This window comes from Piliocolobus tephrosceles, chromosome 1 (genome assembly GCF_002776525.5).
Source record: "Piliocolobus tephrosceles isolate RC106 chromosome 1, ASM277652v3, whole genome shotgun sequence".
In the NCBI taxonomy this organism is placed as follows: Eukaryota; Metazoa; Chordata; class Mammalia; order Primates; family Cercopithecidae; genus Piliocolobus; species Piliocolobus tephrosceles.
The window spans coordinates 14,848,486-14,860,484 of record NC_045434.1 but is presented as its reverse complement, the minus strand read 5'-3'; the positions used below and the strand labels follow the sequence as shown (position 1 = coordinate 14,860,484).

General features: G+C 39.9%; 1 protein-coding gene across 1 annotated transcript in view; it reads left to right on the top strand.

Annotated features, from left to right (window-relative positions):
• Positions 1 to 9,744, top strand: part of KCNK1 (potassium two pore domain channel subfamily K member 1) — a 53,033-nt gene extending 43,289 nt beyond the window's left edge. Inside the window, exons 2-3 of the mRNA XM_023216238.1 lie at positions 4,324 to 4,719; positions 8,748 to 9,744. Coding sequence (XP_023072006.1) covers positions 4,324 to 4,719; positions 8,748 to 9,007 — 656 coding nt within the window. The 3' untranslated portion in view covers positions 9,008 to 9,744. The remainder of the gene's footprint in view (positions 1 to 4,323; positions 4,720 to 8,747) is intronic.
• Positions 9,745 to 11,999: the final 2,255 nt, after the last annotated feature.

Genomic DNA, 11,999 nt, shown 5'->3' with positions numbered 1-11,999 from the left:
CTTCTTCTTCTTCTTCTTCTTCTTCTTCTTCTTCTTCTTCTTCTTCCATATATCAAGCTAACTTAATGGAGAATGTATACATTGCTCCATATCATACTAAATAATGCAAATAAGTGATACTGTTACAGGCTCAGGGTCATAACGTGGGGCCGTTGTAAGGTACACCTTTCTCAAAAGCATCTGGTATATGTGAAGAAGCTGCATATCAGTGACTTGTTCTGATGTACTCAATAGGAGCCCACAAAGGTTCTCTGTCTTGGCCTTCATTAGAGAGCATTTAAATACCAGAAAAATCTAGTGTGGCATAGCCCCTGATTGGGTATTAGCCAGCATAGTGTCGGGGCTGTTGTAATTAGAGTAGCCAGATGGGAAGGCAAATTTAGTAGGAGACTGTCATCATTACAACCACCCATTATACATATACTCATAGATGCCTCACAGGTGCAAGTTCATAACAGGAAACCCAGCAGTTGTGGAGTAGGAGGCTAGAATACAAGAACATTAGTGAGTGAGAGCTTTGTCTCAGGATTGTAACTAATTTTGAGGTCAGTTTTTTCAGCAGTCTGTTATGTTCAATCTTTTGGTTCCAAAAATTATGTGATGGCCAGCCTTAGAAAAATTTAACCCAAGTAAGCCAGGTCTATTAACATTTTGCTAAATTCTTTGTGGTTTGTAATGGAGTTAAATATGATTATAAGATTTAAAAATATGAGTTTTGCTTCATGGTTTATCTGAAGATTCAATTGACTGGACTTGAGTAAATTATTTACCACTTCATTAAAATTCAATAGGACTGAAAGTTTCCGTCAGGTGCATTAAGCCGTCTACTGCAAACAAAGCGCTGTGTTGTAGTTGGTGCAGAGGGTGGTTTACTCAATATGGCCTGCGCTAAGTGTATGGAATGCAAATGAGATGTAAATTTTAAATTTTACTTTCCATTACCAAAAAATTATTTATGTACACATCAGGAGAGGAAAATTACTTTCAGTAAGGATCTGCATGGTGATGATTTTTAATCTCTTAGTGGGAATATATAATATATTTACAGTACTAGCATAAAAATGCCATTACTACAGAGAGAGGTCTTAGAGTCTTATAATGATTATCTTTATTGCTTGAAGATAACATTTCAGTAAATGAGATTTAGTTAACATTCTAATGAAAAGAGCTATCACAATTTGAGAGAAAATTCCTAAGCTAAAATATTTTTAAGCTAGAAGTTTGTTTACTTTTTTTTTCTCTACTAGAACCTAAATCATGTAATTCATTGGAACAGATGGTATGGAAAATTTGGATTGTGTGTTACACTTTTAGTAAAGCTAATTTATAAAAAGGCTACCAAAAAAAGTAATAAAATCATAGACTTAAAGGCCTTCGTGGATTCCAACTGACTCAGCTGAACTTATGTTTTCTCGACAAAATCAATGCCAAAGCTAAATTCATCTCTTGCAATTTCTGCTTGACCCTCTGGTCGTGTGAGCACTATTATTAATATCTCCTAGCACTTTCAGTCACAAGCTGGTGACTGCATTTGTGAATTGCTTTCCAGTTGAGTTGGCTTTTTTTTTTTTTTTTTTCCTTGAGACAGAGTTTCGCTCTGTCACCCAGGCTGGAGTGCAATGGTGCGATCTCTGCTCACTGCATCCTCCGCCTCTCGGGTTCAAACGATTCTCCTGCCTCAGGCTCCCAAGTAGCTGAAATTACAGGCACCTGCCACCATGCCCGGCTAAGTTTTGTATTTCTAGTAGAGACAGGGTTTCACTATGTTGGCCAAGCTGTTCTTGAACTCCTGACCTCGTGATCTGACCACCTTGGCCTCCCAAAGTCCTGGGATCACAGGGACGAGGCACCCTGCCCAGCCTCCAGTTTGCTTTTTTATGGTTAAATAAAGTTGCATTTTCAGATTCTATTTCCGGATCTCTGCAAGCATGGGAACATCCCTCTTTGGTGCCTCGCTGAAGTTGTAGCTCCCATTAGTTCAGGTGGTTCTGTGATATCAGCTGCTTTCCTCAGAACAAGTCTCATTCTTCCTTCACATATTTTTTCTCAAAATGAAACATTCAAAGGCTCCTGCTTCCATGTGTAGCATGAACATTATTTGGCACCATCCTTCATGTTATTCTCAAGGCACTCTCCAACTTGCCCACTTCCCTCTTTCAATATCATGCCCAAAATTAGTCACCGCATTCCAGGAGCAGTTGGGTGTGCAGGGACCAGATGGATTCAGGAACCGACACTCAGAACAAGAGTGGTTCTTAACCATTTGAGGATGCGTACCCCTTTTGAGAATTGAAGCCCTGGAATCTCTCCATGGGAAAGTGGATGTACAATCTCAGAGGATTCCTGGACTGTGCTGTAGTTCATTCATAAATTGTGTACCTTCTGGGACAGTGGGTCAAGAACCCTGCCTCTGCTGTGGTGAGGCTGTACATGGGAACAATCGAGGAAGCTTTTTAATACCCACATACACTTGTATAAGCCTTAGGTGTAAGGCAGAGAATTTGGGGGATTTGCAACTGAGGAGTTTGTTTATTTTTAAGCTGAGTGTATTTTACAGATCAGATTTTGAAACTACTTTTCAATTATAATCACCTATGTAGATTTTTCTCAGAATCCAATTTCATAAAAAAAAAATGTATTTAGCTGGCTTTTTCCTGAATTGACTTGTTCAGACATGTTAGTTCTTCTAAGATGAAGTGCTCATGAGATTTTAAAAATAGCCACCAGGCCCCATGCCCAGCTGGGTTCTCTGTTGGCGTTGGTTGGATGAAGAGTCCCCTGATTGGCTTGATTTGGGAATAACCTCAACCTGGTAGAAAGTAAAACAGACATGTGTTTCAACCACTGGTCCTAATGTACTTTTTTCAATATTTGTTTGTGGAATTTATCATATCTTTGAAAATACAGAAATGACAAGGGGTGGGGTAGGGGAAATGTGTCAGTTTATGAATGTGCCATTTAACCAGATAATTGGGCAAAATATTTGACAAGAAGTATTCTCATGAACCGTACAGAGTCAGAGATAACCACGTCCACGCACGTTTGTGTCTTTCCATAGTGTCAGACTTTTACTGATGCTATTTCAGTCACAAAAGCCGGGAGTTGCATGGAATTCCAAGGAGGGAATTTTCCCTAGTACCTCCTGCTCACTCGGTAGTGAGAGCTGTAGGCACATAAGCCACTTCACAAGTCAATTGTATTGCAAACCATACATAATAGTATACTTAATCAATAGATAAGTGTTACAGGTCAAACATTTCACAACAAACAAAGTAACATATAACATCAAGAGAAAAGGGACAAGAAGAAGGGTTAACAAAGCAGTCCAGGGAGACTGGGAGAGCAACAAAGACACAAAGAATCCCCTGGTCAGGCCAGGCGAGTGGTCCACAGGTTTTGCAATGAGGAGTCTTCAGTGGGGGCAAAGCCTTCCCAGCAAATGCCAAGTGCTAATCACAATTGACAGCAAGGCAGTGTCAGTTGAGGTGGCCATTTTGAGCTACTGATGTCCTGCTCTTTTTATGGCCACGGAGTCCTCTGGCAAGGACTGATAGTGACACAATGTGCTTGTTTTTGCGCTTATCTGGTTGGATGCAGACTTTATTTATTAAGCATAACATCTTGTCCCTGTTGGCAAAGAGCCCTATGAAATGTAAGATGGAGTCTTTTTCTAAGATGGAGTTACTCATGTCAAGGGTGCTGTATACCAGTGCTCCATCCTGTGACATGACATGCTTTAATCTTCATTTTTCTTCCTCTTTTTGATACCTCTATCTTCATTGATTCTACTCCACCCTCTTCCTGGACTCATATCATCTTGGTTCTATTCACACACCTTTGTCAGTCATTACTGTTAGAACATTCTGAGTAGTTTGTTTGGGAGGTGAGTGTAGACTGAGGTTTAGACACTAATGAGGATCCTTGGGGAAAGTGAAGGGGTGGAGGGGATAGACTGGCCCTGGTGACGTGGGTGGCCTCAGATGAGTTTTTCCTGATGGTCTAAGATGGTGTGGGCCTTAGTTCCTTAGCACACAGAACTTGTGTTTCAGCCTGATAGTGAATTCAAGACCAGAGACCCTGATGTGTTGGAATTGCTGGTTGGATTTTACAAAGAATGGTGGACTTCCAAACTTATGGCGACCACTGTTGAATTTTACTGGGACGTGACAATTATGTTAGAGCCTCTAAAGTGGCAGACCTGAAGTCTCGCTCTTCTCTTTGGTTTGAGGGGAGTAAGTGCAGACGGTAGGCATGTATTTTTTAAAAATATGTTTGCCACTTAGTCTCTTCCTCTTCGCCTCAGTGACCTTGTTCTCCTTGCAGGTTATGGCCACACCGTGCCCTTGTCAGATGGGGGTAAGGCCTTCTGCATCATCTACTCCGTCATCGGCATTCCCTTCACCCTCCTGTTCCTGACGGCTGTGGTCCAGCGCATCACCGTGCACGTCACTCGCAGGCCGGTCCTCTACTTCCACATCCGCTGGGGCTTCTCCAAGCAGGTGGTGGCCATCGTCCACGCCGTGCTCCTTGGGTTTGTCACTGTGTCCTGCTTCTTCTTCATCCCGGCTGCTGTCTTCTCAGTCCTGGAGGATGACTGGAACTTCCTGGAATCCTTTTATTTTTGTTTTATTTCCCTGAGCACCATTGGCCTGGGGGATTATGTGCCTGGGGAAGGCTACAATCAAAAATTCAGAGAGCTCTACAAGATTGGGATCACGTGTGAGTATTATGGCTCCCTGGCTGCTCCTTCTGTCTCTTTTTTTTTTTTTTTTTTTTTTTTTTTGTTTCGAGCCGGAGTCTCACTCTGTCGCCCAGGCTGGGAGTAGAGTGGTGCAATCTCGGCTCGGCTCACTGCAACCTCCGCCTCCCAGGTTCAAGCAATTCTCTGCCTCAGCCTTCCAAGTAGCTGGGATTACAGGCTTCTGTCTCTATTTTGCCACTCCAAGCTCCACCTCACCTCCCAACAAGGAGTCATTCATAGAAACACTGATTGCTTTCTTCTCACTGAGAAGTTTTCCCAATTTACCACCTTCTCAACCATTTCATGATTTCCTTCAAAACTCTTTATGCAAAAATCTTATTACTGAGTTATTTTTCACAAGCACGTTAAAATTGCAGATCAATTTCTTACTAATAATGTAGGCATTATAAATGACAGTGTAAAAATACCTCATACAGAATGTACTTGATAACCAACTGTTAATGTAAAAAAAAAAGATTGCTCTACTTTATTAAATATTTTAAGGCCAAGAAAACTAGGCCTCGGATAGAACATGTTATCAATCATGCTCTTTAATTTACCAGAAAAGTCTTAAAAGAGCTGCTTACCTCATTTGTCCATCTGGTTCTTTTTAGAAGAAGTTAGCCTCTATTAACTGTTTCCAGAATTTTGTATGTGGAAAATAAAACGGGCATTCAAATTCAGATGGCCAGGGATAGGGATTTATAATTTTTTAACAGTTTTTTTAACAGTTTTCATTTTAAATTAAATATAATATCGTAGAAAACTTAACCAGCTATTTTCGAGAAACCGTTCATTTCTGTATGAGCCTTCCTGTCCTTTTCAGGACGCACAGAATTGCAGGTGTAATGTACCTGCTGTTTTCATTTCTGTCTTGCCTTCTTAAGAATTTTTCAATTTATGACTCGGCTCACGTCATGTTTTCTAGGAAATCATAGTAGATACTCAAGCAGCCAGATGCTCGGTCTTGGCTCTATCTTGTGATTCTTAACCCTACAAAATGCTTGGTTGAATTGTGTGTATTTTGACATTTCCATTAAACCGTGGGCTCAGCCAAAACAAAGACTTCACTCATAAATCATTCGGGAACGCTTTGAACAGTACCTGGCTACCATACAAGTTCGATAGTTTTTTTTTGTTTGTTTGTTTGCTAAACGGTTACTTAGGGTGATTTTATATTTCCTGTAGCTACCATAGGTATTCTTTATAGAGCCCATATGATATTTACCAGGTGGCCATACCATAATCCAATCATGCCTCTATTGCTCACTATTTAGCTTTCTCCTAATTCAGGGGTATTATAAATGACACTGCAGATAATTTTTTTTTTCTTTTCTTCTTTTTTTTTTTTTTTTTTGAGATGGAGCTTCATTCTTGTTGCCCAGGCTCTAGTGCAATGGCACGATCTTGGTTCACTGCAACCTCCGCCTCTTGGGTTCAAGCGATTCTCCTGCCTCAGCCTCTGGAGTAGCTGGAATTACAGGCCCCTGCCACCACACCTGGCTAATTTTTTGTATTTTTAGTAGAGATGAGGTTTCATCATGTTGGCCAGGCTGGTCGCGAACTCCTGACCTCGTGATCTGCCTGTCTCAGCCTCCCAAAGTGCTGGGATTGCAGGCATGAGCCACGGTGCCAGGCCAAGAATATTTTTGTATGTGTACACATTTCCTCTGATATTCTTCCAAGAAATGAGATTGCTGGTTCAAAGTGAATACGCCTTTTTGTGACTCATAGAACATAATGACCTGGTGCTTTCCAAATGTTGTTATGAGTTGACATGTCACCAGCATTATCTAAGTGTGACAACTTCAGCACTCCTGGAGTGGTGATGGCCAGTAGCATTAGAGATGATTTTTGTGTATGTGAGTTTGATAGCCAAATAAGCATTATCTTAACTTTCTTTTCACATAATAGGTGATTGTTTTACTTTATTTTATTTTATTCTGTGACTTGGAAAGTAGAATGTTTCTGTAATTATGCTTGCTAGCTGCAATAGTTTTCTCTTATATAAATTGTTTTCTCATAAATTTTGCCCAACCACTTAACGTCCTCAGTGTTTTATATAATACTAAATCCTTGCATAACATTTTATCACTTCTTACAACATGGATCTTTTTTTAAAAAAGCAGTCTACATAGAATTAGTTTAGGTTTTGAGCGTCAAGAACCTGAGTATCTAACAAATGAATGTTCCAAAGATATATTAGATGTGGGCAGGATAAAATACCCAGTTTTTGTCTGAAACCCCATGGGTATTTTTGTCAGCATTAAAAAATTTGATAAAGGAGGCTGGGCACGGTGGCTCATGCCTGTAATGGTAGTACTTTGGGAGGCTAAGGCAGGCAGATCACTTGAGGCCAGGAGTTCGAGACCAGCCTGGCCAATATGGTGAAACTCTGTCTCTACTAAAAACACAAAAATCAGCCGTAAATCACTTGAACCTGGGAGGCGGAGGTTGCAGTAAGCCGATGTGGTGCCACTGTACTCCAGCTTAGGTGACAGAATGAGGCTGTGTCTCACAAAATAGTAATAATAATAATAAAGGAAAAGACACTGATCCATCAATTCATCTAACAATGTCATTACTATTTTTAAAGTACAGGAGAGCACATTGAATGCACGATATTGTTTTCAAAACCTATAGTCAGATTGTGAAGATACTAAAACTTTGTATTCTTGGGTTAATCAGCCTTCTTATTCCTGTTGTGCTGCCAAATTTAGCTTCCCTACTTCATACATTTTCGAAAATCCTTCTCAAATGTTTTACCACTGGGACATAAAATCAGAATTTTTGTTATTCTTGGAGTTTTCATCTTCACATTTCTGTTCCTTTTTATGATGACTTTTTTTTCTGAAAACTCATTTTTAAAATGATGGAAGGAATTTTAAATCACCATTTCCCATCGCAGATTCCAAGCAATGCATTTTACTTGAGTCAACAGTTATCCTTTATTTTCCCAGTAAGAAACTGGTAGTGTTGGCCAGTGAATAGTCCACATGTCCAAAAACAACTGGGAGATAATGGAGAGCTTGACTTTGCTGCTGAATTTAGGTGCAAATGTAGATAGCCATGCACAAGGACCTATTTAATTTATCAACATCCATTCTTAAATTTTGATTTAGTTTAGTGTATTAGTCCTTTTTCACACTGCTAATAAAGACATACCCAAGACTGGACAGTTTACAAAAGAAAAAGGTTTAACTGGACTTACAGTTCCACGTGGCTAGGGAAGCCTCACAATCATGGTTGAAGGCAAGGAGGGGCAAGTCACGTCTTACATGGCTGGCAGCAGGCAAAAAGAGAGAGAGCATATGCAGGGGAACTCCTCTTTTTAAAACCATCAGATCTCCTGAGACATATTCACTATCATGAGAAGAGCAGGGGAAAGACTTGTCCCCATGATTCAACTACCTCCCACCAGGTCCCTCCAACAACACGTGGGAATTCAAGATGAGATTTCGGTGGGGACACAGCCAAACCATAGCATTTAGACTACAATTTCTATTACTAAACTCTTATTCTGGAGTAGAAATTGTAAGAGTTTTGAGTGCTTAAAAAGGTATGAAGCTTTCTTCCAAGCACCCCATGATAAAACAAAACCTTTTCTAAAACATCACTGGCATTATGTGAACTGCTGATTATAAAGCAGAGGTGGCAAGCCCTCCTTGCATGAAATATCACACTTGGGTAAGTGCAGTATGTTATGTGTCTTTAATAATGCCACGTCAGCCCCAAGTATTTTTTTTTCTCAAAAATTGCAGCCTGTGATTCTGACTAATCCAAGTTCATAGGAGGTTAAATCATTCTTCATTATCTTTCGCTCTTTAATAATGGGTAGTTCCTCTTTGAGCCATGAACTTAAAAACACTTCTAAAAATTAAGAACCTGGCAATGAGTTTATTCCTTAACAAACACTGTGTTGGCATGAGGTGGGGAGGTAAATCACTTGCTACTTGATTTATCCATGTTGAGATCACACTGAGACACTGTCCTGTTTCTCACACAGGTTACCTGCTACTTGGCCTTATTGCCATGTTGGTAGTTCTGGAAACCTTCTGTGAACTCCATGAGCTGAAAAAATTCAGAAAAATGTTCTATGTGAAGAAGGACAAGGACGAGGATCAAGTGCACATCATAGAGCATGACCAGCTGTCCTTCTCCTCGATCACAGACCAGGCAGCTGGCATGAAAGAGGACCAGAAGCAAAATGAGCCTTTTGTGGCCACTCAGTCATCTGCCTGCGCGGATGGCCCTGCAAACCATTAAGCGTAGAATTTGTTTGCATTATCCTAGGGCACCAGGGTCGGGGTGCAAGGAAGAGGCTTAAGTATGTTCATTTTTATCAGAATGAAAAAGCAAAAATGATGTCACTTTAAGAAATAGCTACTGTTTGCAATGTCTTATTAAAAAAAAAAATGGAACAAAGAAGCTGTGACCCTGGCAGGATGTCTAATATGTGAGGAAATGGAATGTGCACTTAAAATTCACATGTGACAAAATTATCTAGACCTTACATAGGAGGAGAATACTTGAAACAGTATGCTACTGTGGTTAGAAGCAGATTTTATACTTTTACCTGGAAACTTTGGGGTTTGCATTTAAATCATTTAGCTGATGGCTAAATAGCAAAATTTATATTTAGAAGCAAAAAAAAAAAAAAATCCTAGAGATGTGTTTTATAAATAGGTTTATGTGTACTGGTTTGCATGTACCCATCCAAAATGATTATTTTTGTAGAATCTAAGTTAAACTTACTATTTATAATGCATAGGTAACCATTAACTATGTACATATAAACTATACATGTGTTTATATTCTGTATATATGGTTTAGGCCACCAGATCCTAGTGTACTTCTTAAACCAAGACTACAGATATTTTGTTTCTTTTGATTTCTCTTTATACTAAAGAATCCAGAATTGCTACAATAAAATAAGGGGAATAATAAACTTGAGAGTGAATAACCATAGTATTCCGCCACAATAAATGTTTCTACCCTCTTGCAATAGGATGGTGTCAGATGTCTAACATGTTTATAAACAGTTTTTTTGAATTGGACAAGTTATGAATAGGATTTATTAAAAAGTTAAGATATTTTGTTTTGAAAGTACATTGTGATTTGCAGCCACCTAGCACTAAAGCACAGAACTTAAAACATAAATCCCTAAATGAACAGATGATGTTACATTAATCAGAGAATTTTAAGTTCAGAAGCTAAAATAAAATACAAATCACAGCTGGTTGTAATCCTATGCTTTCATATATCAGAAGTGTGCCTCTATGTAGAATATATATATATGTGTGTATATATGGTGTATATATAGTATATATATAGTGTATATATAGTATATATGGATATATACTATATATACACACATAGTATATATAGTATACATGTAGTATATATACACATATATACACTATATATGTTTGTGTATATATACTATGTATATATATACACACACACATATATATACTCCTTCATAGAAAACATAAAGGTCACATTTAGATGATGTACACAGGATACTATTAAGGATTTTAGAAAAGAAAATGAGAAAGCCCCTGTGTGATAATGAATGCTCAATGATTTCCCCCTGCAATGGAGCCTTACCTCCCATGGGTAGCTGCCCAGGATTCGGTGGTTGAGGGGTTGGTAAAAATCAGTGCAAAATCAGCGCCCCCTGATGAGCCTGGTAAGCACTCTGATCCTGGGCCAGTCTCCTGACAGTGGGTCGCTCACTCAGTAACTTTCTACCTTTTGTACCATGTGCTGCCGTGAGCAAATTATTACCAGCTGCAGGGCAAAGGGAAAGCTTCCCCTTTCCCTTCGGAAAGTTTGCTGAATAATCAACTCACAAAGAGGCAGATTAAAGAGAAAAGGCATACACATTTATTACTACCATCCACACAGAAAGAATTACAGAGTGATTGTCCAATATCTCAATGGGGGTTCGGATGCTTAAATATCTTACCGACTAGGGGACCGGGAGATGGAAAAATGTAGGTGACTTTAGAGGGATAGTATATGATTTTTAGAGGAATCCAAGTGTGCTGCCGTGGAAGCATATTTCCTCGCTGCTGACCATATCCCTGCAATGAAGACTGCTGTCATGAGGGCCGATCATTGGCTAAGGGTAGAACAGAGAATCCTTGGAGAATAGAGGCATGCATCATGGCCATAACTGGGTCTGCAACATTCCGGATGGTCACAAGGCTTGGTGTGGTGCAGAGTCCTGAGGTGCTGATGAATATAAATCACAGAAGCTGGATTACACTTGGAGAGGGTTATTCTATTTTCTGCAGTGTAGGAAGAAATAATGGCTAGTTTGCTACAGCTGTTTGGCTCTAACATGAGAGGGAAGTTCAAAGTCCAGAAAATGAGGAAGTACACGAAGAAAAACTTCTGAATCAGGTGTCATTAATAAGTAATAGAGTGTAGTACTTAATTTTAGGAACTCGTTTGAATCCGCAGAGAATACATTAAACCTTAATACCCTTCAAATTGTTGTTGTTAATGTAAAGGGCAAAGTAGAAAAGTAGGAGCAAGTTTTGCCTTGGCCCCCACTCCAGCAGGCAGGAAAGTAAGGGAGGATGTCTTCCCCAGGGTTCTTTTTGTCTCTGACCAGTGATGCTGCCCTTTTGTCCTCAGGGAGAAGCAAGCTTGGTCAACCAGGAGCTCTGGGTCAGCCTCTCAGAGAACAGAAACACAACTTGCTGCAGGCATGACAAGGAGGTAGAAGATGAACGATGTAGCTAAGCCAGAACTGACCTTGGGAACCCTTTAGTTGGAGGTGAGAGAGTGGGAAGTTGGAGACGAGAGAGTGGAAAGTTGGAGGTGAAAGTGAATACTAGAGGATTCTGGGTGATGAATACAAGCTGAACTCACTTGCTTAGCTTGAGCCTTCAAGATTGAGTTCCTAAGATGCCTACGGAACGCCCTCAGGGTAGAACAGCAGCAGAAAGCCTTATCATTCCAGGACATGGTACTGTGTGTGAACTTAAATATGACACGTGTCTGGTAGGGATGTTGATTTCAAAGTAGCAGATACATTCCATGTGAGGAGAGAACAGAGAGTACCTCAGAGTGGGAGTTCCTAAGCTCTCAGAAATCCAAGGGAGGAGAGACCAAGGCATGGGAGTAATCTCTAAATAAATCATGTAAAAGAGGTTCCCAGGACAGATAAAGTTTAGCCCAGATCACTCCATTTATGACACTGGTTTCTTTCTACAGTAATCATGCCACCAAGATATATATATAT